We start from the raw sequence: 24,389 nt of genomic DNA on the forward strand, positions 1-24,389 counted from the left end.
CGCAACCTCCGCCTCCCGGGTTCAAGCAATCCTCCTGCCTCAACCTCCTTAGTAGCTGGGGTTACAGGCATGCGCCACCACGCCGGGCTAATTTTGTATTTTTAACAGAGACGTGATTTCTCCATGTTGGTCAGACTGGTCTCGAACTCCGTACCTCAGGTGATCCGCCCCCGCCACCCCTTCGCCTCCCAAAGTGCTGGGATTACAGCCGTTAGCCACCGCGCCCGGCCACAACTTTCTTCTTTTTTTTTTTTTTTGAGACAGAGTCTCGCTCTGTCGCCCAGGCTGGAGTGCAGTGGCCGGATCTCAGCTCACTGCAAGCTCCGCCTTCCGGGTTCACGCCATTCTCCGGCCTCAGCCTCCCGAGTAGCTGGGACTACAGGTGCCCACCACCTCGCCCGGCTAGTTTTTTGCATTTTTTAGTAGAGACGGGGTTTCACCGTGTTAGCCAGGATGGTCTCGATCTCCTGACCTCGTGATCCACCCGTCTCGGCCTCCCAAAGTGCTGGGATTACAGGCTTGAGCCACCGCGCCCGGCAATTTTCTTTTTCCTAAATTAGAGACAGGGTCTCTCTCTGTCGCTCAGGCTGGAGTCAGTGGGGCTATCATAACTCACTGTCACTTCGAACCCCTGGGCTCAAACCATCCTCCCGCCTCGGGCCTCCCAAAGTGCTGGGATTACAGGTGTGAGCCACCGCACCCGGCCATCCTCCATTTCAGCTAGGGAAACAAGCAGAGCTGGGGCTCGGCTTTGTAACTTTATTGCACTTTTTAAAAAATGTTACACATTTTTGTTATTTTGTTAGCCTTCCCCACCACAATCCTTGGAGGATCCAACTTTGTCTTTTAAAATATTGCAGCCCCAGTGGTTAGAATAAGGCCTGGCACAGTAGGCATATATAAATACTTGTTAATACTTTTTCAATGGATGAGGGAATCCCGGTTCGGATCTCTTCTTTTGCCGTCAGAGAAATATTTGCCATGGACAACTTCAGAAGTTATATGATCATATTTGAATCCACTTTTCCCACGCCAAGCCTGTGCCTCAGTCAGCATGACTTCTCTGATTCCAAAATGGTCCCCTTGACATTTCTTAGTTGCTTTCTTTTTTCTTCTTCTTCTTTTTCTTTTTTGAGACAGAGTCTCGCTCCCTTGCTCTGTCGCCCAGGCTGGAGTGCAGTGGCGCGATCTCGGCTCACTGCAAGCTCCGCCTCCCGGGTTCATGCCATTCTCCTGCCTCAGCCTCCTGAGTAGCTGGGACTGCAGGCGCCCACCACCACGCCCGGCTAATTTTTTTTGTATTTTTTAGTAGAGACAGGGTTTCACCGTGTTAGCCAGGATGGTCTCGATCTCCTGACCTTGTGATCCGCCCGCCTCGGCCTCCCAAAGTGCTGGGATTAGCGGCGTGAGCCACCGCACCTGGCCAATTATTTTATTTTTTGGTATTTTTAGTAGAGACGGGGTTTCATCATGTTAGCTAGGATGGTCTCAATCTCCTGACCTCGTGATCCACCCGACTCGGCCTCCGAAAATGCTGGGATTACATGCTTGAGCCACCGTGCCCGGCTTTTTAGTTGCTTACTATTGAGTGAAAGTTTATGCCTTTTTTAAGAGGAGGAAACTGGCTCAGAGAGGTTAAATAACTCGTTCATTGCTTGTATAACTGTGGATTGGGGATTTTACACTGAAATTTGAATCCGGGGCCAGGTGTGGTGGCTCAAGCATGTAATCTCAGCACTTTGGGAGGCCGAGGTGAATCACTTGAGCCCAGGAGTTCAAGACCAGGCTGGGCAACAGAGTGAGACCCAGTCTGTAAACACAAAGAATAAGAAATTTGAACCCGGCTGGGTGTGGTGGCTCAAGCCTGTAATCCCAGCACTTTGGGAGGCCAAGGCAGGTGGATCACCTGAGGTCAGGAGTTCGAGATCAGCCTGACCAACATGGTGAAACCCCATCTCTACTATTAAAAAAAAAAAAAAAAGCTGGGCTTGGTGGTGCGCTTGTAGTCCCAGCTACCTGGGAGGCTGAGGCAGGTGAATTGCTTGAACCCGGGAGGCGGAAGTTGCAGTGAGCCGAAATTGTGACACTGCACTCCAGCCTGGCCCTCTCAAAAAAAAGAAAAGAAATTTGAACTTAGAAAGTTGTGTCCTCAGGTCTAGTTTTTTTTCTATCAATTACTCTTTTGGGAACTCAGATTATCATAAAATTAAGAGGTCCGGCCAGGCGCGGTGGCTCACGCCTGTAATCCCAGCACTTTGGGAGGCCGAGATGGGCGGATCACGAGGTCAGGAGATCGAGATCATCCTGACTAACACGGTGAAACCCTGTCTCTACTAAAAATACAAAAATTAGCCTGGCGCGGTGGCGGGCGTCTGTAGTCCCAGCCACACGGGAGGCTGAGGCAGGAGAATGGCGTGAATCCGGAAGGCGGAGCTTGCAGTGAGTGGAGATTGCGCCACCGCACTCCAGCCTGGGCGACAGAGCGAGACTCCGTCTCAAAAAAAAAAAAAAAAAAAAAAAAAGAGGTCCAGGACGGGCATGGCGGTTCACACCTGTAATCCTAGCACTTTGGGAGGCCAAGGTGGGCAGATTACCTGAGGTCAGGAGTTCAAGACCAGCCTGGCCAACATGGTGAAACCCCATCTCTACCAAAAAAAAAGAAGAAAAATACAAAAAATTACCCAGGTGCAGTGGCACACGCCTGTAATCCCAGCTACTCTGGAGAGGCTGAGGCAGGACAATCGCTTGAACCTGGGAGGCAGAGGTTGCAGTGAGCCCAGATCACACCACTGCCCTCCAACCTGGGCTACAGAGCGAGACTTCGTCTCAAAAAATATAAATAAAGTCCAAAACTCCCAAACTGGTATACGATGTTCTCTGCTTCTCTAGTTTTTTTTTTTTTTTTTTTTTTTTTTTTGAGACGGAGTCTCACTCTGTCGCCCAGGCTGGAGTGCCGTGGTGCAATCTCAGCTCACCGCAACCTGCACCTCCTGGGTTCAAGCGATTCTTCTACCTCAGTCTCCTGAGTAGCTGGGACTACGGGCGTGCACCACCACACCCAGCTAATTTTTATATTATTAGTGGAGACAGGGGTTTCACCATATTGGCCAGGCTGGTCTTGAACTCCTGACCTCTCAATCCACCTGCCTTGGCCTCCCAAAGTGCTAGGATTACAGGTGTGAGCCACCGCACCCAGCTGAAACTATTGATCTTTCAACAATCTCTCCAGTCTCTGAGCCTCTGCACGTTCCCTTTTGGAATGTCCCCTTTGCCGTCTTCTAGTGACCTTCAATTTTTATTTGCTTCACTTCAGTGTGTTTCCCAGAGTTGACTGAGGCTAGGCAGACAAATAAATCCAAAGTTTGGGGGGATAATAGTGATTGGTTTTGTTTTAGATGTAGGCAATAGAAACAAAATATGCAGAAAAGGGAAGGACCAGGTTTTAATTTTTATTTTTTGAGACGGAGTCTGGCTCTGTTGCCTAGGCTGGAGTGCAGTGGCACAATCTCAGCTCACCATTACCTCCTTCTCCTGGGTTCAAGCAATTCTCCTGCCTCAGCCTCCCGAGTAGTTGGAACTACAGGTGCACACCACTAGGCCTGGCTAATTTTTGTATTTTTAGTAGAGACGAGGTTTCACTATGTTGGCCAGGCTGTTCTCAAACTCCTGACCTCGTGATCCACGCACCTTGGTCTCCCAAAATGCTGGGATTATAGGCATGAACCACTGCGCCCAGCCTAGGATCAAGTTTTTATACTCCTAGAAGGTTCTAGGTAAGTCCGTTCTACCTCAATCACTGCAGATATTCTCTAGGTCCAGAGGGCTGATGTAGTTACTGTACACCCCAGCCTGGGTCATTGGGGAAGGGCCCAAAGTAAGGGCACAGCACGCTCATTCTAGCTTCGTGGAAAGCAGCAGCTGCAAAGGCTCAGTTCTTGACCTGGAGCCTGAGCTCTATAGCTGAACTTCTGTATCTGCATTATCAAGGGGGTGCTGGAACAATTCAAGGTTTTTATGGGATTCCATAGCCCAAAGGAGACTAAGAAGCCCTCTCTAATTCTATCTCCTGTTAAAATGGGAAAACAGGCCGTGCACGGTGGCTCAAGCCTATCATTCCAGCAAACTGGGAAGGCCGAGGCTGGCGGAGTACCTGAGGTCAGGAGTTCAAGACCAGCCTGACCAACACGGCAAAACCTCGTCTCTAATAAAAACACAAAAATTAGCTGGGCATGGTGGCGTGCGCCTGTAATCCCAGCTACTATGTAGGCTGAGGCAGGAGAAGCACTTGAACCTGGGAGGGGGAGGTTGCAGTGAGCATCGACCGTGTCATTGCACTCCAGCCTGGGCGACAAGAGCGAAACTCTGTCTCAAAAAGAAAAAAGATGGCCGGGTGCGGTGGCTCACACCTGTAATCCCAGCATTTTGGGAGGCCGAGGTGGGCGGATCACAAGGTGAGGAGATCGAGACCATCCTGGCTAACAAGGTGAAACCCCGTCTCTACTGAAACTACAAAAAAATTAGCTGGGTGTGGTGGCGGGTGCCTGTAGTCCCAGCACTTTGGGAGGCTGAGGTGGAGAACCATGTGATGTCAGGAGTTAGAGACTAGTCTGGCCAACATGGTGAAAACCCGCCTCTACTAAAAAATACAAAGATTAGCCAGGTGACAGTGGCATGTGCCTGTAATCCCAGCTACTCAGGAGGCTGAGGCAGGACAACTGCTTGAGCCTGGGAGGCAGATGTTGCAGTGAGCCAAGATCGTGCCACTGCATTCCAGTCTGGGTGACAGAATGAGACTGTCTCAAAAAAAAACCCAAGAGATATGCATGAGCATCCTTTCCACCAAGAAACAGTTCAATCTTGGGCAAAAGAGCCTTAGGTATAAGTTGAAAATAACAGCATCTACTCATATAGAACACCCATTATGTTGCCTAGCTCATGTCATTCAGGGAAAGTGAGCTAATTAGTGGGTTTCTGTCACAGGGGTCTTCTGCCCCCCTTGAGTTCTGGGCCTAAAAGTGAGGCTGAGGCTGCAGCCTCCTAAGACATGAGCAGTTACAACCATACTCCCCAGCTGTGAGCCCTATCTGATGCTGTTAGGTGAAGGGGCAGAGCCTGTAGTGGCTGGAAGAAAATGTCACAAGCTCTCAGCCTCTCTCAAAGCCCTGGCCAAGTATAAAACAGAGCAGGAAAGTCCTTTCCCCTTTCACCCCTTTACTGCCCCAAAAGGAAGAACAGAGAACAGGGGCTCGCTCTTCTTCTGGGCTCTGTTGCCTCCCCAGGCCCTCCCCTGCATTAGACACAAGACACGGATGGCCGACTCCCCCTTAAATAGCTGTTTATTTGGCAGTGTGCTGGAAAGGGTGATGGACTTAGCATTCACAGACGACACCATACACCACTGTCACGAGGGAGGCAAGAGCGCGGGCAAGCCAGTCTGGAGCCCCGAGGAGGAGGCCCCCTCTTCAAGAGTGGGAGGGGGCGGGGCCTGGAGTGTTGGGGGCAGCCTGGGAACACCTCCGCTTAATAGGCGTGGTTAGAGACGAAGAGGGACTCGCTGGCAGCAGCCCCGGCATGACCGCTCGGGGTGTACTTTCCTTGACAGGCAAGGCTGTTGGCCTAAGCGGGGAGAGGGGTGGAGTTAGAAGGGTTCTTCTCCAAGTCCCGTCCACCCAGGGACCCTGCCCACCTCCTGCCTATCCTTACCAGGGCTCGCTTGACGTACTCCTCCTGTGCAGCCTTCAGGTTCTCCTTCTTCCCACCCCAGGCCTTCAGGGCAGAGGCCTGCAGGGCTCGGCCATAAGAGAAGGTCAGGGCCCAGGGCTTCAGCAGGGGGCACTTGTTAATGGCATTGAGGTTGATGGATGCCTCCTCCTCACTCTGGCCTCCAGACAGGAAGGTGATCCCTGTAGAGCAGGGGCGAGAGGCTGTGGTCAGAGACCCAGGAAGCTGGCAGGAGCTGGTGGAAGCTGCCATGGAAATCTGTCCAAATGGGCATAGGGTTGTGGGTAGAGCTCATCTACTGCCTAGAGGTCAAGATGACAGTGTGGGCCTCACCAGTAACAGCCGGGGGGACTGTGCGGCGCAGCGCTGTGACGGTCGCCATGGCAATCTCCTCATGAGAAAACTTCTGGGTGCAAGCGTGGCCTGGGGTGACCATATTGGGCTTCAGCAAGGTGCCTTCCAGGTAGATGTGGTGGTCGCTCAGAGCCTTGTAGACAGCAGCCAGCACCTGGAGCAGAGCAGGGGCGTGGTGGGGTAGTGGGGTGGAGGGGAGGATAGGGGTTAGCCCAGGGTCCTCGCCCAGTCACCTTGCACTGGTCAGGCAGGCAGTCATTTACCTTCTCGGTCACATACTGGCAGCGCTTCAAGTCATGGTCCCCATCAGGGAGGATCTCAGGCTCCACGATGGGCACAATGCCATTCTGCAGGGTGAGGGACAGGGTCACTGAGGCCTCCTAACCTGGAGTCCCACCTACAGCTCTCCATAGCCACTGGTTAAGACCATATCTTGATGATGCCAGGGACTCAGGCTTCAAAGCCCTCGGCAGATGACAGGAGACAGGCACCTCCTCAGATCCACCCACAATCCCTCCTTAGCCCCTCTGCCTCGAACAGTCCTTGAGTGTTCTCCAAGGGCCAAAGCTGATGCTTGCTTTGGGGGAGACAGGCATCATGGCAGGTGACTGGCAAGTTAACGACACTGGAACCAAATGAGGTGGGAGGTGGCCTATTGGGGACCTGCAGGCCCACCTGCTGGCAGATGCTGGCATAACGGGCCAGGACATTGGCATTTTCCATGATGGCGAGGGCTGAGGGGGTGTGTTCCCCAATTTTCAGCACACAACGCCACTTGGCGAAGTCAGCTCCATCTTTCTTGTACTGGGCACAGCGCTCAGACAGCCCATCCAACCCTAAGAGAAGACGGAGGGGTCAGAGCACGGTGGGGAGGGGCATGTGGTTTCCACTCCTCTCAGCACCCAAATCTACTCTGGCTGGGTTCGTAGGGCAGAGAATCAAACAGTTCTCACCTTGGGTGGTAGTCTCGCCATTTGTCCCTGCCAGGGGAACCACTCCCTTGTCTACCTGTTGGGGTCGGTATAACAGCATTAATACACAGGAAATGACCTCTAGTACCCTTCCCACTGTTGCCCCAGCTGGAGTACAGTGGTGGGATCTCAGCTCACTGAAGCCTCCACTTCCTGGGCTCAAGTGATCCTCCCGCCTCAGCCTAAGTAGCTGGGCGTGAACCTCTTTCCTCTTCTTTAGCCCCAGTCTTCCCCCAAATTGACTTAATCTCTTAAATTGCATCTTAGGGCTGGCAAATATTTTCACTTAGTTACAATTATTTAGTTACTTAAGCCGGGCACGGTGGCTCACGCCTGTAATCCCAGCACTTTGGGAGGCCAAGAAAAGCGGATCACGAGATCAGGAGATGGAGACCATCCTAGCTAACATGGTGAAACCCCGTCTCTACTAAAAATACAAAAAAAAAATTAGCTAGGCATTGTGGCGGGCGCCTGTAGTCCCAGCTACTCAGGAGGCTGAGGCAGCAGAATGGTGTGAACCCAGGAGGTGGAGCTCGCAGTGAGCTGAGATCGCACCACTGCACTCCAGCCTGGGCAAGAGCCAGGCTCTGTCTCAAAAACAAAACAAAACAAAACAAAAAAACTACTTAATATTTTAGTTGCTAAAATACTTAGTTACAATTAAATTAAAATATTTTCACTTAGTTCACTTAGTAACGATCCTCTGAGACAGGATACACTGGGATGTTATTTGACAACAGATATGTTGAGTGAATTGGGTGTCAGGAGACTGGGGCTCTGCCACTTACTCTGAGCAAAACACTTCACTTCCCTGAGCTTCTGAGATTTTCATCTGTAAAGGGGGAATAATACTGTTCTCTTAGAATTGTGAGGATTAAAAATGTCGAGTAAATGCCCTAAGCCTGAAGCAGGCTCCATGCAAGTCTCTAGGCCTCCAATCCAGCATTCATTCCCTGCCTCACTAACCTGGATTTCCTTCCTCCATTTCCATCTCAAACCTCACATCCTGAGGCCCTGCCCCTCACCTTGATGCCCACAACACCACCCTTGGATTTTATAACTTGGGGGAAGGGACGACCATCATCCGCCTTCTGGTAGAGTGTCTCGTGGAAGAGGATGACACCCCCAATGCAGGGGTTCACGCGGTCGTCAGCTGTCAGCAGCAGCTGGCGGTAGAAGCGCCGGTTCTCCTCGGTGTTCTCGGTGCCAATGGACTGCAGCCTCTTGGCAATGCTCCCTGGGAGTGTCACATGGGAATTAGGGGACCAGCCTGCCACTCCTAACCCTGCACCCTCCACCCATTCTGTCTCCTGCCCGCACCAGTGGACTCATCTGCAGCCAGGATGCCCTTGCCGGGTGCCACGATGCGGTGAGCGATGTCAGACAGCTCCTTCTTCTGCTCCGGGGTCAGTGCTGGATATTGGTAGGGCATGGTGCTGGTGGTAGCAAGTTCCTGGGTACAGGAAACAGGGGAAGGACTAGTTAGATGGGTTTCCCATCATCTCCCAATGAGCAGAGCTCCTCACCTGGAGGTCAGGGAAACGTTCCCTACCTCCCCTGCCCCACACCCAGGAGGCCCTGGGGCGCTTCTAGTCCCCAGCTCTCCGGTAGGCCCAACTTCCCTATACTAGGCCTGCCCCTGTACCTTTCCTAACTCTGTCTGGTGCTGGGTGTTGCCCAGCTGAGGGTGGAGTTGCGCACTGGCAACTGGGGGAAAGGAAAAGGCCACAGCCATAGACAGGTGGGTCATGTTGAAGCTGGACCCTTCTGGCTTGCGCCTTGCCATGGGGTCACCTTGCCTGAAAACAAAACCGAACCGGAGTATTTTAGAATGTAAAGATTGAATCGAGCAGAGGGCCCAACACCCTCGTGGGAAAGGGCCCAGATAAGGGAAAAGTCTGTGCTTCAAGCCACACAGCAACCCCGGAGCCAGATCTGAGATTAGAACCCAGCTCTTCTGACTGCCACTGGGGTGTTCCTTCCAATCCACCCAAGATCCCAGGGCTGGCCCGGGCTCCAAGTCTTCAAGGACATCCCAAGGTCAGGCTTTTCCCCACAAGGGAGGGGGCAGGTGGTAGGAAAGGGGTATTAGGAAAAAGATAAGAGAGCAACGAGAAGCCCAGGAAAGGGCGGCGGAACAAGCCCTAGCCCGAGGCAAGGAAAGCGGTAAGCTTTGCCGTCGTCACTGTTCCTACGGGGCAAGCGCCTTCCCCAGAAAAATGCTCCTGTCGCTTCGCACGGCTGCAGCTGTTCCGGGCTCAGAATCAAGGTCGCCCGATAAGGAGAGACAGGGAAAGTGTTAATGGGGCATCAAGCACCGCCAAGGGGTTTCCCCTTCTCACGAGGGGCGGCCCGTTTCCCAGGGCAGAAACCAACCTCCCGCTTGCGAGAACCCTGGGGCTGTACACGGGCCGGCCCCCACCCCTCAGTGGCTCTTAGGATCCCCGCCAGGGCTAAGGGGCCCTAATCCTTTGCCACAGGGGTCCCTGCAAGAAAAGGGGAGGGGAATGGTCCTTCATCTCATCCGGCTTCCTCCCCCGCCATGACTCAGCACGCGCTGCCGCTGCATTGCGCAGTTATGGGACCTCAGGCTGGAGGAGCCGGAGAGCCTGTGTGTGGCTGGTAGTAGGGAGACGCTGGCATGGGGTGGGGTGCTCCACGAGGACGCGCAACCCGCCACTGCCCCCAAGATTCCTCTCCAAGGTCCCTGGTCCCTGCACGTGAAGAGGGGCGCTCACCTGGCACAGAAGAGGGGCGGGTGTGCAGGGTGCGGCGGCAGAGGGCGGCGGGCTGGCGAGTGGACTCAGGGAGCGAACGCGGCACTCGTCACCAGGACCCCTTCTGCGGCGCGTTCCGAGAGGAACGCAGCCGATTCAGCCTCGGAGGGGGCGGCGCAGGGGGCGGGAAGGAGGAAGGCAGCGCCTGGCCTTTTAAAGGCACCACTCCGCCCTCCGCCGAGCATTTTCCTTTACGAGGAGCGGGCGGCGTCCAATTGCAGGCGATAGACTGGGCTACGGACCGCCCCTGACAGGCGCAGCCCAGAGGCCGCGCTAGGAAGGGGCTGGCGCCGAGAACACGATCCCTCCCCACCCCCCTCGGACGTGACTCGGGCCACATCCCGTGGGTCGCCAGCTCCCGCCCCTCCGCTCCTTTCCCCCCAGCCTGGTGCGCTCTGGGGCGCCGTGACTCAGCCAGAATGTTGGCACTGGAGAAGGGGGAGACCGGGAAGTGGGGGATGCGGATAGAAGAGTCGGAAACGAAGGAGGCTGAGTTTCGTCGCCTAGGCTGGGCCCGCGGCCCGGGACCGCCCCAGCTTCGGGCCTCGCGGCTGCGGCACGTGTCACCATCGGGGCCACATCGCGCAGTCGTGCCTCAGCCTGCCTCGCCCGCGGGCTGGATCCGCGCGGAGCCGATCCCCAGTCACTGGCCCAGGCGTAACAGAGGCGGAGGAAAGGGCAGCGAGAGGACGCGCAGGCAGCGCGAGAGGGCAGCAGAGCTGGCGCAGCGCGGAGGCGAGGCCTCCCAGTGCGAGCTCCGAGCGGGCGGGCCGGGTCGCGCATGCGTGCGCGCTCTCTGCCTGGGCCGCCGCAGCCAGACTGGTAGTCTTCTGCGCCACCGAAAACCAGAATGCGCGGCTATGGACCGGCCGCTGCTCGGCCTCGGGCATGCGGGGCCACAGTTCCTGCCAAACGCCTTCCTTGCGCCTGACTTCCATCTCCAAAATAAAATCCGTCCCCGAACTGATCTGTCTCCCAGATGCTTAGCCCCCTGCTCCTACCGTCCAAGTCTCCCCTCCTCACCCGGACCCATCTGGACCCTGTCGGCCCAACCCCATCCCCACCCAGGCCCGGTCCTGCAAGGGGCCCACCTGCGGCAAGGCTGAAGGAGCCGGCAGAGCCTGGTCAGCAGCGAGTGAGCCAGGGGTGCCCGGGCTGGGTTATAAGGCGGCTCCTGCCCGCCCCACACGTGTCCCCGACCTTCTCCGATGACCCCTGCCCTTTTCCCGCCACGGATCCTCTGGCAGGGACCTATATTTAGGGAAACCTGAAGCCCCTGACATTCACACCAGCCTGGGGCCCGGCATGGAGGAAGGGGGAGGAAGCCTTGGGTCGGCCCTATTGACAGGGAGGGAGCCCTTGCCCACTCACCGGTGCTTCAGAGGAAATTTCTTCTTTGGAAATCCAGATGCAGGCCCTTGATTGTCAAGAGAAATAAATCTTTGGCCAGGGACCTGTGGGAGGGAAAGGGGTGAGGGGACTCAGATCACGTGGCCTCCCTGCCACCCTCCCTAACTCCTCTAATCTCTCTCCTCCCCAGACTCCCTGCCGTGATGGTGGCTGTTCTGATTCTCTGGAGCCCTGGTTTTTTTAAGAAGGAGAGCAGATACTGGCACTACACTCACCTCCTAAAATAACCGAGAGTCCGTGGACGGAGTGTGGTCGGGCACCCTTGTGTACCCGGTACTCAAGGGCCAGGCTCCTCCTATAACACTTGTGTGTGGTGAGCAGCGCCACCCCCCTGCCCACCTTCAAATAGAATCGTTGACGTGGGGAGGGGAAGGGGAGCCGGGACACCTGCCCGAGCAGTAGCCCCTCTCTCTTCTGGCCCTCCAGAGGAGCTGCCGTCCAGTTGGCCAAGAGTCCTGCCCTGCAGGGAGCCAGGCCCCGCACTGCCACTTCCAGTTCCCAGGCCTGGGTGCTGGGCAGGCCATTTGTGGTTCCAGTGGCCTGGAGAAAGGCTCTTCAGGGAGGAGGGCCCATGGGCCCTGGGGGCTGGCCACTCCCCAGAGGGCAGGGGCCCTGGGTTCTCATCGGAGCTTGATCTCGAAGCAGAGACAGTTGAGGCTCTGGCAGTCGGGGAGCTGGCACGTACAGGCACAGTCGCAGAGTGGGCAGCAGCGGGGGCAGCGAGGTGCCCAGTCCTGAGGGAGGAGAGAGAGGGGTGAGGCAGGTGGGATGGGGCCAAGCCTGTTACTCTCTAAGGGGAGAAGGGAACAGAGAGGCCTGGGAAGTTCCACTTGCCCAGTGGAACAGAGGGTACTGTCCATCATTCCCAGAAACAGGAGCAATTCCCTGTGCTATTAAAAAATCAGCAATGAGTCCTTGTTCTGAACAACTGAGTTCAGGAGCTAGAAGCAACGATTCGGGGTTCTCTCCTTCGTATTTTATGGGTGAGAAGACTGAGGACCAGAGAGCAACTGGCCCTGGGTCCCATGCTAGAATTTGGGCCTCCCGGTGTCAAGCTCAAAAGATGGCTCTGCTACAGTCCCGGGGTCTGTGCAGTTGAGGCAGTAGACAGAGAAAGCACATACATTTTTCTGTCCATCATGAAAATGACTTGTGGGCTTTATGGACTTCTTCAGCATGAGACCAAACTATAGGGTCTCATTCACTATTTTTGTGCATCTGCTCTCTGCAAGGAACAGACCGCATTCATGAATGATTTAAAAAATCTTTCCAGGTATCTTTGAAAATGGCAATTTACATATTTTTCTTTTCTTTTCTTTTCTTTCTTTTTTTTTTTGAGACAGGGTCTCACTCTGTCGCCCAGGGTGGAGTGCAATGATGCGATCTTAGCTCACTGCAACCTCCGCCTCCTGGGTTCAAACAATTCTTCTGCCTCAGCCTCCCAAGTAGCTGGAACTACAGGTGTGAGCCACCACACCCAGCTAATTTTTGTATTTGTAGTAGAGATAGGGGTTTCACCATGTTGGTCAGGCTGGTCTCGAACTCCTGACCTCAGGTGATCTTCCTGCCTTGGCCTCCCAAAGTGTTGGGATTACAGGAGTGAGCAACTGTGCCCGGCCATATATATATATATATATATATATATATATATATATATATATATATTTTTTTTTCGAAATGGAGTTTTGCTCCTATTGCCCAGGCTGGAGCTCAATGGCGCAATCTTGGCTCACTGCAACCTCCACCTCCAGGTTCAAGTGGTTCTCCTGCCTCAGTCTCTCAAGTAGGTGGGATTACAGGCATGCACCACCACAGCTGGCTAATTTTGTATTTTTAGTAGAGACAGGGTTTCGCCATGTTGACCAGGCTGGTCTTGAACTCCTGACCTCAGGTGATCTGCCCACCTTGGCCTCCCAAAGTGCTGGGATTACAGGCATGAACCACCATGCTTGGCCCATTTTTTGTAGAGACAGGGTTTCATCATGTTGCCCAGGCTAGTTTCAAACTCCTAGGCTAAACCTACCTCGGTCTTCCAACATGCTGGGATTACAGGCATGCGCCACTGCACCCAACCAATTTTAATGTTTTCAAAAGAATTAGATCTGTTTTTTTTTTTTTTGTTTTGAGACAGAGTCTTGCTCTGTCACCCAGGCTGGAGTGCAATGGCAGGATCTCGGCTCACTGCAACCTCTGCCTCCCGGGTTCAAGTGATTCTCCTGTCTCAGCCTCCTGAGTAGCTGGAATTACAGGTGCCCGCCAGTATACCCGGCTAATTTTTGTATTTTTAGTAGAGACGGGGTTTCACCATGTTAGTCAGGCTGGTCTTGAACTCCTGACCTCAGGTGATCCACCCACCTTGGCCTCCCAAAGTGCTAGGATTACAGGTGTGAGCCACCGCGCCCAGCCTTATATCTTTTAATTATCAGAATCCTGAGTAATGGGCTTCTTTACAAAAGAGAAAATGGATGGCTGGACAAGGTGGCTCATGCCTGTAATCCCAACAACTTGGGAGGCCAAGGTGGGCAGATCACTTGAGGTCAGGAATTCAAGACCAGCTGGGCTAACCTCTTCTCAACTAAAAACACAAAAATTAGCTGGGCGTGGTGGCGTGCACTTGTAATCCCAGCTACTCAGAAGCCTGAAGCAGGAGAATCGCTTGAGCTTGGGAGGCAGAGGCTGCAGTGAGCCGAGATCGACCCACTGCACTCCAGCCTGGGCAACAGAACAAGACTCTGCCTCAAAAAAAAAAAAAAAAAAAAAAGAGGCTGGGCGTGGTGGCTCATGCTTGTAATCCCAGCACTTTGGGAGGCTGAGGCGGGCAGATCACGAGGTCAGTAGATCGAGACCATCCTGGCTAACATGGTGAAACCCTGTCTCTACTAAAAATAAAAAAAAATCAGCCGGGTGTGGTGGCCTGCGCCTGTAGTCCCAGCTACTCGGGAGGACGAGACAGGAGAATTGCTTGAACCCAAGCAGTTGGGCGACAGAGCAAGACTTGGTCTCAGAAGAAAAAAAAAAAAAGGAAATGGAGGCATAGACAGAGAGGCAAGTGATGAGAATGGAGCTGGGATGTACAAGTCCTGCCTGCAATCCCCTTTGAGCCCTCTGCCTCCCAGCGCCAGGAGCATCAGCCTCTCTCTGGGTCTGCCAGGACGGGGGCAGCTCATCCCATATTCTCCACTGAGCTAGCACAGGACTCATGCTCAGCAGGCGTCTGAGATATAAATGAATGCTGAATGAATGGATGAATCTAAGCATATCATGTGCCTTCTTTAGGCAAAGAAGAAAGAAGAGGGCTTCTCAGCTCCTGAAGGAAACAAGGTCTGTCTCTTGGGGAATAGGAACAGCATGTACTTAGAGGCAAGAAGGGAGAACTGGTCTATCCAGTGCACTGCTGTCCTCCCCTGGGACAGGGATGACCTGCAGCTGCCTTAGGCATGGGCTGGAGTCAGGCCAAATGGCTGAAGTGGCCCAGGATGGCTGTGTGACAGGAGACTGGCTCCTTGAGGCCACAGGCAGAGGTAGTGACAGTCACAGTTGTACAGTTCAATCAGAAACTTGGCCAAGCCAGGAATAGGGGAATGACCTTTCCAGTAGCTGAGGTTTCGGGGTGTGGTGTCAGATGGCTGGTGAGACCAGATATCACTAGGGGCTGCAGTGAGGGGAGGGGACCTGCCACCTGCAGGGACAGGGGTCTGAATTGGGCTGTGTTACTGTCAACAGAACTGCCTCCTGGTGGGAGGCTAGAACTGTCATGGTGGAAGGGAGAGAGAACTGATTTTCCTGTGTTTGATGAGGGTGTGATTTGGGGTGTCTCTAGGGAGTCCCAGTGTGGGGATGAAATCGCTTCTGCGGGTTTTTGAAGGACCACACCATCATTCCGTGCACAGAACCCGTGGCTGAGAGAGGCTCTGCTGCCATTACCTCAGAAAAGAGGGTATTAAAAGCATTTCTTGGCTCTCTCCCTTAGAAGGGTTTAGATCTTGTCATTAATAACTGGCTAATGGATTTCTCAACTGTTACAAGCAGCCATGTGGCTTCTGGAAGGAATCTGCTGTTTAAGTACATTAAACAAGGACTCTGCAAGACTGTTAACCCTTGTGTCTCTCCTGGCTCTCAGGAGAGTTTTTCACTTGAATTTTTCCCGTTGACTCTGACAGCCAGCCATCATCATAGAGATGGTTAAAGCTCAGGCCCTAGAGTCAGTAAGGCCTGGGTTTAAACCTCAGCTTGGCTAATTCATGTTTTCAGCCCTCAGTTTCCTCATTTCTGCAACAAATATAACACCTAAGGCTGGGTGCAGTGGCTCACACCTGTAATCCCAGCACTTTGGGAGGCCAAGGCGGGCGGACCACCTGAGATCAGGAGTTCAAGACTAGCCTGGCCAACATGGTGAAACCTCATCTCTATTAAAAATACAAAAATTATTTGGGAGGCCGAGGCGGGCGGATCACAAGGTCAAGAGATTGAGACCACGGTGAAACCTGTCTCTACTAAAAATACAAAAAATTTGCCGGGCGCAGTGGCGGGCGCCTGTAGTCCCAGCTACTCAGGAGGCTGAGGCAGGAGAATGGCGTGAACCCGGGAGGCGGAGCTTGCAGTGAGCCGAGATCCCGCCACTGCACTCCAGCCTGGGTGACAGAGCGAGACTCTGTCTCAAAAAAAAAATACAAAAATTTCCGGGTGCAGTGGCTCATGCCTGTAATCCCAGCACTTTGGGAGGCCGAGGTGGGCGGATTGCCTGAGCTCAGGGGTTGGAAACCAGCCTGGGCAACATGGCAAAACCTCGTCTCTACTAAAAATACAAAAAATTAGCCGGGTGTGGTGGCGGACACCTGTAATCCCAGCTACTCAGGAAGCTAAGGCAGGAGAATCGCTTGAACCCAGGAGGCGGAGGTTGCAGTGAGCAGAGATCATGTCACTGCACTGCAGCCTGGCGACAGAATGAGACTGTCTAAAAAACAAACAAACAAACAAAAATTAGCTGGGCATGGTGGCACATGCCTGTGGTCCCAGCTACTCAGGAGGCTGAGGTGGGAGACTTGCTTAAACCTGGGAGGTGGAGATTGCAGTGAGCCGAGATTGTTTTACTGCACTCCAGCCTGGGCAACAGAGTGAGACTCCATCTCAAAAGAATAAAATAGGCTGGGTGCAGTGGCTCACGCCTGTAATTCCAGCACTTTGGGAGGCTGAGGCAGGCAGATCACAAGATCAGATTGAGAGCATCCTGGCTAACACGGTGAAACCCCGTCTCTACTAAAAATACAAAAAATTAGTTGGGTGTGGTGGCGGGCACCTGTAGTCCCAGCTACTGGGGAGGCTGAGGCAGGAGAATGGTGTGAACCCGGGAGGCAGAGCTTGCAGTGAGCCGAGATCTCTCCACTGCACTCTAGCCTGGGCGACAGAGCGAGACTCTCTTAAAAAAAAAAAAAAAAAAAGGAATAAAGTAAAATAAAATGAACAAATATAATACCTACTTCATAAGGTCATTTTGGGGAATTGGTGGAAAGAACTAAGCATGATTCCTGATAAGTAGTGAGTGCTGGACGAAAGAGAGTTGTTCTTGGCCAGGCGCGGCGGCTCACGCCTGTAATCCCAGCACTTTGTAAGGCCAAGGCAGGGGGATCGCCTGAGGTCAGGAGTTCAAGACCAACCTGGCCAACATGGTGAAACCCTGTCTCTACTAAAAATACAAAATTTAGCCGGGCATGGTGGCAGGTGCCTGTAATCTCAACTACTTGGGAGGCTGAGTCAGGAGAATCATTTGAACCTGGGAGGCGAAGGTTGCAGTGAGCCAAGATTGCACCACTGCATTCCAGCCTGGGCAACAGAGGGAGCACCGCACTCCAGCCTGGGCGACAGAGGGAGACCCTGTCTGGAAAAAAAAAAAAAAAAGAAAGAAAGAAAAAGAAAGAGAGCTATTCTTATCATAGCTTCTTCCCTCAGCAGTGGTTCTTAAGCTGGTGTGCATCAGAATCATGTGAGAACTTGTAAAATATTCACAAACTCTAGCCCCAGCCCAGACCCGAGTGTGGGGCCTAGATGCCTGGCTTTCAAGTCCCATACCTGTTTCTGACCGCATGCGGGGCGAAGCAACCGCTGCTCCACAGCACGCCATTTCTCACCCTCTGTTGTAATGACCTAGTTATTTCTCTCTCTCCATCACCAGAATGGAAGCCCTGCGAGGATGGGGACCTTCTCTATCTTGTTTCTGCTGAGTCCCCAGGGCCCTAGACAGTGCGTCAACAGTAACTCCATAAATCTTTGGTGAGTGAGTCAATGAATGAACGAATGAATGAGAACCTTGCAACATGCACATGAAAGAAGCAGAGCAGGCCAGGCATGGTGGCTCACGCCTGTAATCCCAGCACTTTGTGAGGCCAAGGCGGGTGGATCACGAGGTCAGGAGATCAAGACCATCCTGGCTAACACGATGAAAACTCATCTCTACTAAAAATACAAAAAATTAGCCAAGTGTGGTGGCACATGCCTGTAATCTTAGCTACTTGGGAGGCTGAGACAGGAGAATCGCTTGAACCCAGGAGGCGGAGGTTGAAGTGAGTCGAGATCGCACCACTGCACTGCAGCGTGGGTGACAGAACGAGACTGTCTCAAAAAGAAAAACAACCCACAGAAGCAGAGCAGGCGAGCCGGCAGGTTTCTCCCTCAATAACGAAGAGAAACCTGGGTTTCTGTTCCGGCTGGTCCAGTCATATAACCTCCAAGTCACTCCAGCCTCCATAAGCCTCAGTGTCTACAGCTGCCACATGGCAAGACATTTGTAACCTTCCTGGCTGTTATTACAAGGAAACTGAAGAGGGAGGGACTTAAATGTACTTTGTGGAAAGGCAGCTCAAGGACAGAAAGAATCTGCCCCGCCCTCCACCCTGCTAAATCCCTTCCGAGCTCCAGCAGAAACCAGAGAGGATCAGGCCCTGATGTCTCCAGGTTTTAAAGTTCCTGGGGAAGGTGGGAGGGCCCAGTCCATCCTTACAGTGCACCTCACCCATCCTCTCGCCCAACGAGGCGATGAGTCCCTGGCTATTCACTTCAAGTAGACAGAAGGAGTAGGAGGCAGCATCCCCAGGACAGGGGGCCAGAAATCATTTTATAATGGAGCATCTCCTATAAGACAGGAGGTTGTTTTGTTTTGTTTTGTTTTTGAGACAGAGTCTCACTCTGTCACCCAGGCTGGAGTGCAGTGGCATGATCTCAGCTCACTGCAATTTCTACCTCCCAGGTTCAAGCAATTCTCCTGCCTCAGCCTTTCCAGTAGCTGGGATTACAGGCGAGTACCACCATGCCAAGACAGGAGTTTTCAGAACCCAAGGTCTCCTCCTTTTGCCCTTCTGCCGCTCAGCTCCAACCCTGGGACCCCTCTCCTGACTGCCCCTAGGAAACCGGAAGCCGATTATCTGAAAAAGTGCTCCTTGCTCCACAATTTACTTCAAAACTGAAAACACGCCAGGGATTAGCACCAATCATCGTGTACCTAGGTTATGAATTTGCTTTTATCCTCCCCTTCCGTCCTAGGGAAGGAAGGTCACCACTCCAAGGGCAGGCACTTTGCTGTCTGAATCTCTGAGCCCAAAATAATCATTCCTCAGGAAGGTGGTCAATTACATTTAACATCTTTAAACCCACAAATGCAAACAGGCCTGTCTGCAAGCCAGGCTTCTCCCCTGAGGATTCTACTTCAGCTAACGCTGTGGAGCTATTTGTGATGCAAGATTCTCCTGCGTAACACTCTGGAGAAGCCACAAAACTTCCCTAAGCCAGCTTACTCCCCGCTGCAGGAGGAGGACAGTAACCCCTACATGTCTGCACGCACAGGCACAGATAGGTGGCCAAGTGTGATGTCAGGTTAAAAAGGGCAAGTAGAGGCTGAGCCCAGTGGCTCACATTTGTAATTCCAGCACTTTAGGAGGCCGAGGCAGGCAGATCACCTGACATCAGGAGTTGGAGACCAGCCTGACCAACATGGAGAAACCCCGTCTCTACTAACAATACAAAATTAGCCAGGTGTGGTGGCGCATCGCTGTAATCCCAGCTACTCGGGAGGCTGAGGCAGGAGAATCACTTGAACCCAGCAGGTGGAGATTGCAGTGAGCCGAGATGGCACCATTGCACTCCAGCCTGGGCAACAAGAGCAAGACTCGTCTCAAAAAAAAAAAGGGCAAGTAGAGGCTGGGCATGGGCATGGTGGCTTACACCTGTAATCCCAGTACTTTGGGAGACTGAGGATGGCGGATCACTTGAGCCCAGAAGTTCAACACCAGCCTGGGAAACATCATGAAACCCCGTCTCTGCGAAAGATATAAACATTAACTGGGTGTGGTGGCATGCACCTGTAGTCTCAGCTACTCAGGAGGCTGAGGCTGAGGTGGAAGGATTGCTTGAGCCCAGGAGGTAGAGGCTGCAGTGAGCTATGATTGCACTACCGGACTCCAGCCTGGGTGACAAAGCAAGATCCTATCTCAAAAAAGGCGGGGGACAGGGGGACAGTAGCAGGTATGATGAAATAACCTACGTGATAGCACCCCATTTTTGCCAAATAATAGTAAAATACAGCAGTGATAGTACTGTATATTAGTATATGAGAGATACATATAAAACAGCAACTTTGGGATAGAGAGTGGGTTTGTAAAGTGATTGGTACTTTCCGTGTATTACTTTGTAAGTAATACTTTCTGTAATCAGAAAAAACATATAGGTTTTAAAAAATACCCAGCTCTCCAGGAGTTCAAGGCTGCAGTGAGCTGTGATTGTGCCACTGCAGTCTAGCCTGGGTGACAGACCAAGACTCTATCTCTAAAAAAAAAAAAAAACAAACAAAAACAGCCAGGCTCAGTGGCTTATGCCTGTAATCTTAGCGCTTTGCTTTGGGAGGCTGAGGCAGGCAGATCACCAGATCAGGTGTTCAAGACCAGCCTGGCCAACATGGTGAAACCCCATCTCTACTAAAAATAACAAAAATTAGCTGGGCGTCGTGGCACACGCCTGTAATCTTAGCTACTCAGGAGGCTGAGGCAGGAGAACCGCTTGAACCCAGGAGGTGGAAGTTGCAGTGAGCTGAGATTACGCCAGTGCACTCCAGCCTGGGCAACAGAGCTAGACTCCATCTCAAAAACAAACAAACAAACAAACAAACATGGCTGGGCCATGGTGGCTCACACGTGTAATCCCAGCACTTTGGGCAGCCAAGGCAGGTGGATCATTTGAGGTCAGGAGTTTGAGACCAGCCTGACCAACATGGTGAAACCCCATCTATACTAAAAATACAAAAATTAGCTGTATGGTAGTTGTGTGCGCCTGTAATCCCAGCTCCTCAGGAGGCTGAGGCAGGAGAATCGCTTGAGCCTGGGAGGTGGAGGTTGTGGTGAGCCAAGATTGCGCTACAGCACTCCAGCCTGGGTGAGAGAGTGAGGCCCTGTCTCAAACAACAACAAAAAGGAAGAAAGAAAGAAAGAAAAAAAAAACAAAAAACCCAGCTCTGGAAGGAGGAAAGTAAAAAAAAAAAAAAGAAACTCAGTTCTCAGTTCTCAGGGTTGTTGGGAAAAACAATGAGGTCAGTAAAGAGGCCCTGTACCTGGAACATAGTTCATTCGGTGAACGGAAAGGAGCTGTGTGAGCTGTTTTTTGTTACCCACATCACCTTTCTCCGGCTGGCACCCTATTTTATTTTCTTCAAGTAGCTTTCACCAGACATTGTCTGATAGGTTGTTTTTACCTGTCTCCACCTGACTCACACCCCGGAACCGTGCCTGGCCTTGAGAAGGTGTTCAGTAATAAATGTTGTTGAGCAAAAAAATGAATGCACCGATCATACCTAGATCAGGGCTTAGCGGGGCAGGGGGTAGGAATGGAACTCACAGCTCCGGTGGGCTGGGGGCAGCAGGCATCCAGGAAGTGGGCCGGGCTAGGCAGAGGAAAGTCGCAGGCTTCTGCACAGGTCCAGCAGCAGTCTGGGGGCCCTGAGGCACCTTGCTTCCCGCAGCGGGAGCTACCGTCCGCGCAGCAGCCCTGGGCCTAGATCACAGGGTTCAGGATGTGGAACAGGCAGCAGATAGTGACAGCCAAGCCAGCTTTCCCAAGAGGGCAGGAAAAGGTTTGGCTGGGGACAGGAGAGGAGGGACCCCCTGGTACTATAAAACGGATAGATGCAAGGGCTAAATGTCAAGCGTCTCAGGGTAAGAGCCTGCAGATGAAGGGACAGGTTACCGGGATTCCTCTTCCCCAGAGCCCACCCTTTATCCCCTACCAGACCCCTCACCAGCAGGCAGTGCCTAGTCAGCAGGACTAGACCCAGCAGCAACAAATAGATGCCCACAGCGATGAAGACGATGGCAGGGATGGGGAGCAGCAGGGGAGGGCTGCTGACGGGAGCCGGGGTTGGATTCCATGGACTAGAGGAGGCCTGGACGAGCACAGGAGGAAGGGGTGACAAGGAGGTGGAGAGGGGTTGCAGGAACACGGGAATACCATGAGGGACGCGGAGGCGGGTGGGAGAGGAATGGCCACCAGATGGTGGGGAGAGCGTCAATGGAACTACACCCTGACTCATTATCTTGTGCCCTGAGCCTGCCTTTTTCCCTATCATTTCCAGTTTAGCACCATCAAGCACTTCTGCATTCTAGAGTCTTCTAGGGCTTACTGATTTTCCTTCCGGAATGCCTCTCCAAAGAGATCTCTTGTCTCTGACTCCCCTGCCACTCCTTTACCATCCCTCAGCCCACATTACTGGCCCCTGTCATCCAACCTGCAATTTTTCCCCTTTTCCATACCAGATGTCCTTGTGTATCCCTCCCTCCCTTACAATCCATCAATGGCTCCCAGTAACTCACTTAAAACTTTTTATTTTATTTATTTATTTTATTATTATTATTGAGATGGAGTCTCACTCTGTCACCCAGGCTGGAGTGCAGTGGGGCGATCTCGGCTCATGCAACCTCTGCCACCCGGGTTCAAGGGATTCTCCTACTTCAGCCTCCCAAGTAGCTGGGATAAAAGGCGCGCGCCACCACGCCCAGCTAATGTTTGTATTTTTAGTACAGAGGGGGTTTCGCCATGTTGGCCAGGCTGGTCTTGAACTCCTAATCTCAGGTGATCCACCCACCTCGGCCTCCCAAAGTGCTGGGATTCCAAGCATGAGCCACGGCACCTGACTATTTTTCTTAGAGACAGTGTCTCACTCTGTCACTCAGGCTGGAATGCAGCGGCATGATCATGGCTCGCTGCAGCCTCGAGCTCCTGGGCTTAAACGATCCTCCCACCTCAGCCTCCTCAGTAGCTGGAATTACAGGCGACAGCCACCACACCTGGCACTTAAAACTTATGTCAGTTACAAAATTCCCAGTTTAGTCCTGCCTACCTCTCTCCCTCCTTCTCTTCCAAACACATGATAGCCCTAGCAATTCCCCAAATGCTGCAGCCTCCCTCTCACCCCCAGGCTGTTTCCTCTGCCGGAAATGCCTTTTCTCCTGGATTACTTCGTCAACCTCCTCATCTTGCCAGGAATACCAGAAATGTGCTCTCCCGGGGGAAGTCCATTCCTGGCACTCTTCCTCACAGCTCTCGTCCTGAGCTGGCAGGGTGTAGTCTGTGTTGGGTAGAAGCCCCCTCCCCAGTCCCCGTGGGAAGTCCATTCCTGGCACTCTTTCTCACAGTTCTCGTTCTGAGCTGGCAGGGTGTAGTCTCTGTTGGGTAGAAGCCCCCTCCCCAGTCCGTGCTGGAAGGCAGGCTCAGTCGGGGTGAGGACAGGGCGCTGAGGGGGCTCAGAGAGGGGAAGGGGCCCGGACTTACGTCCATGGGGCAGGGCAGAGCCAGTCAATCCGGGAGCTGCAGAAGGAAGGTTCTGGGTCTCAGGGGCTGAGAGGCACCGTTAGACCGGGGTGCCCACCCTCCTTCCCTTTCCTGTTTGGGGAAACTGAGGCCATCGCTGGGCCGGAGGGTGGAATTCGGGAAGGGGAATGGGAGGCGGGGGATCCGAGGCGGCGCCTTCCTCGCAGGCTCCAGCGCGCCCCAGACCACTCCCCTCTTCAGTCCCTACACCCCGGGCTTCCCCGATCGGTCCGCCCCCATCACCTGCACCCTCGGGCCGCGGGCAATTCACGGATTCCGCGCCGAGCTGGGTCCAATAGGCCGAGGCACCGGCTCCGCCCAGAAGCCGTTCGCGGCATCCAGCTGTTGCCATGGTGACCAGAGCGGCGTTTTTTTTACGGCGGCCGCCGAGGCCCAAACTCCCTCCTGCCGCCTCGCACCTCCCGCCTCCCGCCTGAGCTTCCGCTGATACTAGCTCTGCGCCGCTGCGGCCCTAGGGGCTTTTTCGAGGGGACCCAAGGGGAAGAGCGAATCCCGCCGTCGCCAGCCTAGGTCGGATCCTCATCAGATGCTGGACGTTGGAGGAGGCACCGGGTTGTGGGGCGCCACAGGAGGATTGAACCCCCAGGCTACACCGAAGACTTGGATGTATCTCCGGCCAAGCCATTGCGCATCTGCAAAAGGGAGAAAAGCCTGCTGCTCAGGAATATTGTAAAAATCAAAGCTACTTTTTATATTTTATTTTTATTTATTTATTTATTTTTGAGACCGAGTCTCGCTCTGTCGCCCAGGCTGCAGTGCAGTGGTGCGATTTCGGCTCACTGCAACCTCCGCCTCCCGGGTTCAAGCGAGTCACCTGCCTCAGCCTCCCGAGTAGCTGGGATTACAGGTGCGCACCACCACACTTGGCTAATTTTTGTATTTTTAGTAAAGCCGGGATTTCGCAATGTTGACCAGGCTGGCCTCGAACTCCTGACCTCAGGTGATCTGCCCGCTTCGGCCTCCCAAAGTGGTGGGATTACAGGCGTGAGCCACCGCACCCAGCCTATTTTTATTTTTTAAAATGTAGCTTTGGGCCCGGCGCGGTGGCTCACGCCTGTAATTCCAGTACTTTGGGAGGCCAAGGCTGGTAGATCACGAGGTCAGGAGATTGAGACCATCCTGGCCAACACAGTGAAACCCCATCTCTACTAAAAATACAAAAAAAAAAAAGCCGGGCGTGGGGGCGGGCATCTGTAGTCCCAGCTACTTGGGAGGCTGAGGCTGGAGAATGTCGTGAATCCGGGAGGCTGAGCTTGCAGTGAGCCGAGATCTACCACTGCACTCCAGCCTGAGC

General features: G+C 53.3%; 2 protein-coding genes across 7 annotated transcripts; both read right to left on the reverse strand.

Moving 5' to 3' along the window:
* Positions 1–5,318: 5,318 nt before the first annotated feature.
* On the reverse strand, positions 5,319–11,283 carry ALDOA (aldolase, fructose-bisphosphate A). 4 transcript variants are annotated; one of them, XM_007989535.3, is made up of 9 exons: positions 11,195–11,283; positions 8,367–8,499; positions 8,072–8,283; positions 7,029–7,083; positions 6,751–6,911; positions 6,339–6,422; positions 6,055–6,229; positions 5,704–5,903; positions 5,319–5,616 (listed from the first exon to the last, which is right to left on the reverse strand). In XM_007989535.3, the coding sequence occupies exons 2-9, from the start codon at positions 8,476–8,478 to the stop codon at positions 5,521–5,523; spliced, it is 1,095 nt and encodes a 364-aa protein (XP_007987726.1). In that variant the 5' UTR covers positions 8,479–8,499; positions 11,195–11,283; the 3' UTR covers positions 5,319–5,520. The 4 variants fall into 4 exon arrangements, with proteins under 4 accessions (XP_007987726.1, XP_007987718.1, XP_007987705.1 ...); XM_007989527.3 differs by having other exon boundaries at positions 10,915–11,203; XM_007989514.3 differs by lacking the exon at positions 11,195–11,283 and adding an exon at positions 9,785–10,009.
* Positions 8,387–23,427, reverse strand: LOC103230584 (uncharacterized). 3 transcript variants are annotated; one of them, XM_073015298.1, is made up of 7 exons: positions 23,318–23,427; positions 23,036–23,071; positions 21,507–21,650; positions 21,107–21,262; positions 11,573–11,967; positions 11,195–11,277; positions 8,387–8,499 (listed from the first exon to the last, which is right to left on the reverse strand). In XM_073015298.1, exons 2-5 carry the CDS (start codon positions 23,039–23,041, stop codon positions 11,854–11,856), a joined length of 420 nt encoding a protein of 139 aa, XP_072871399.1. In that variant the 5' UTR covers positions 23,042–23,071; positions 23,318–23,427; the 3' UTR covers positions 8,387–8,499; positions 11,195–11,277; positions 11,573–11,853. The 3 variants fall into 3 exon arrangements, with proteins under 3 accessions (XP_072871399.1, XP_072871400.1, XP_072871398.1); XM_073015299.1 differs by lacking the exon at positions 21,507–21,650; XM_073015297.1 differs by having other exon boundaries at positions 21,507–23,071.
* Between the last annotated feature and the right edge of the window lie 962 nt (positions 23,428–24,389).

The sequence above is a fragment of the Chlorocebus sabaeus genome, chromosome 5, assembly GCF_047675955.1.
Source record: "Chlorocebus sabaeus isolate Y175 chromosome 5, mChlSab1.0.hap1, whole genome shotgun sequence".
Taxonomy (NCBI): Eukaryota; Metazoa; Chordata; class Mammalia; order Primates; family Cercopithecidae; genus Chlorocebus; species Chlorocebus sabaeus.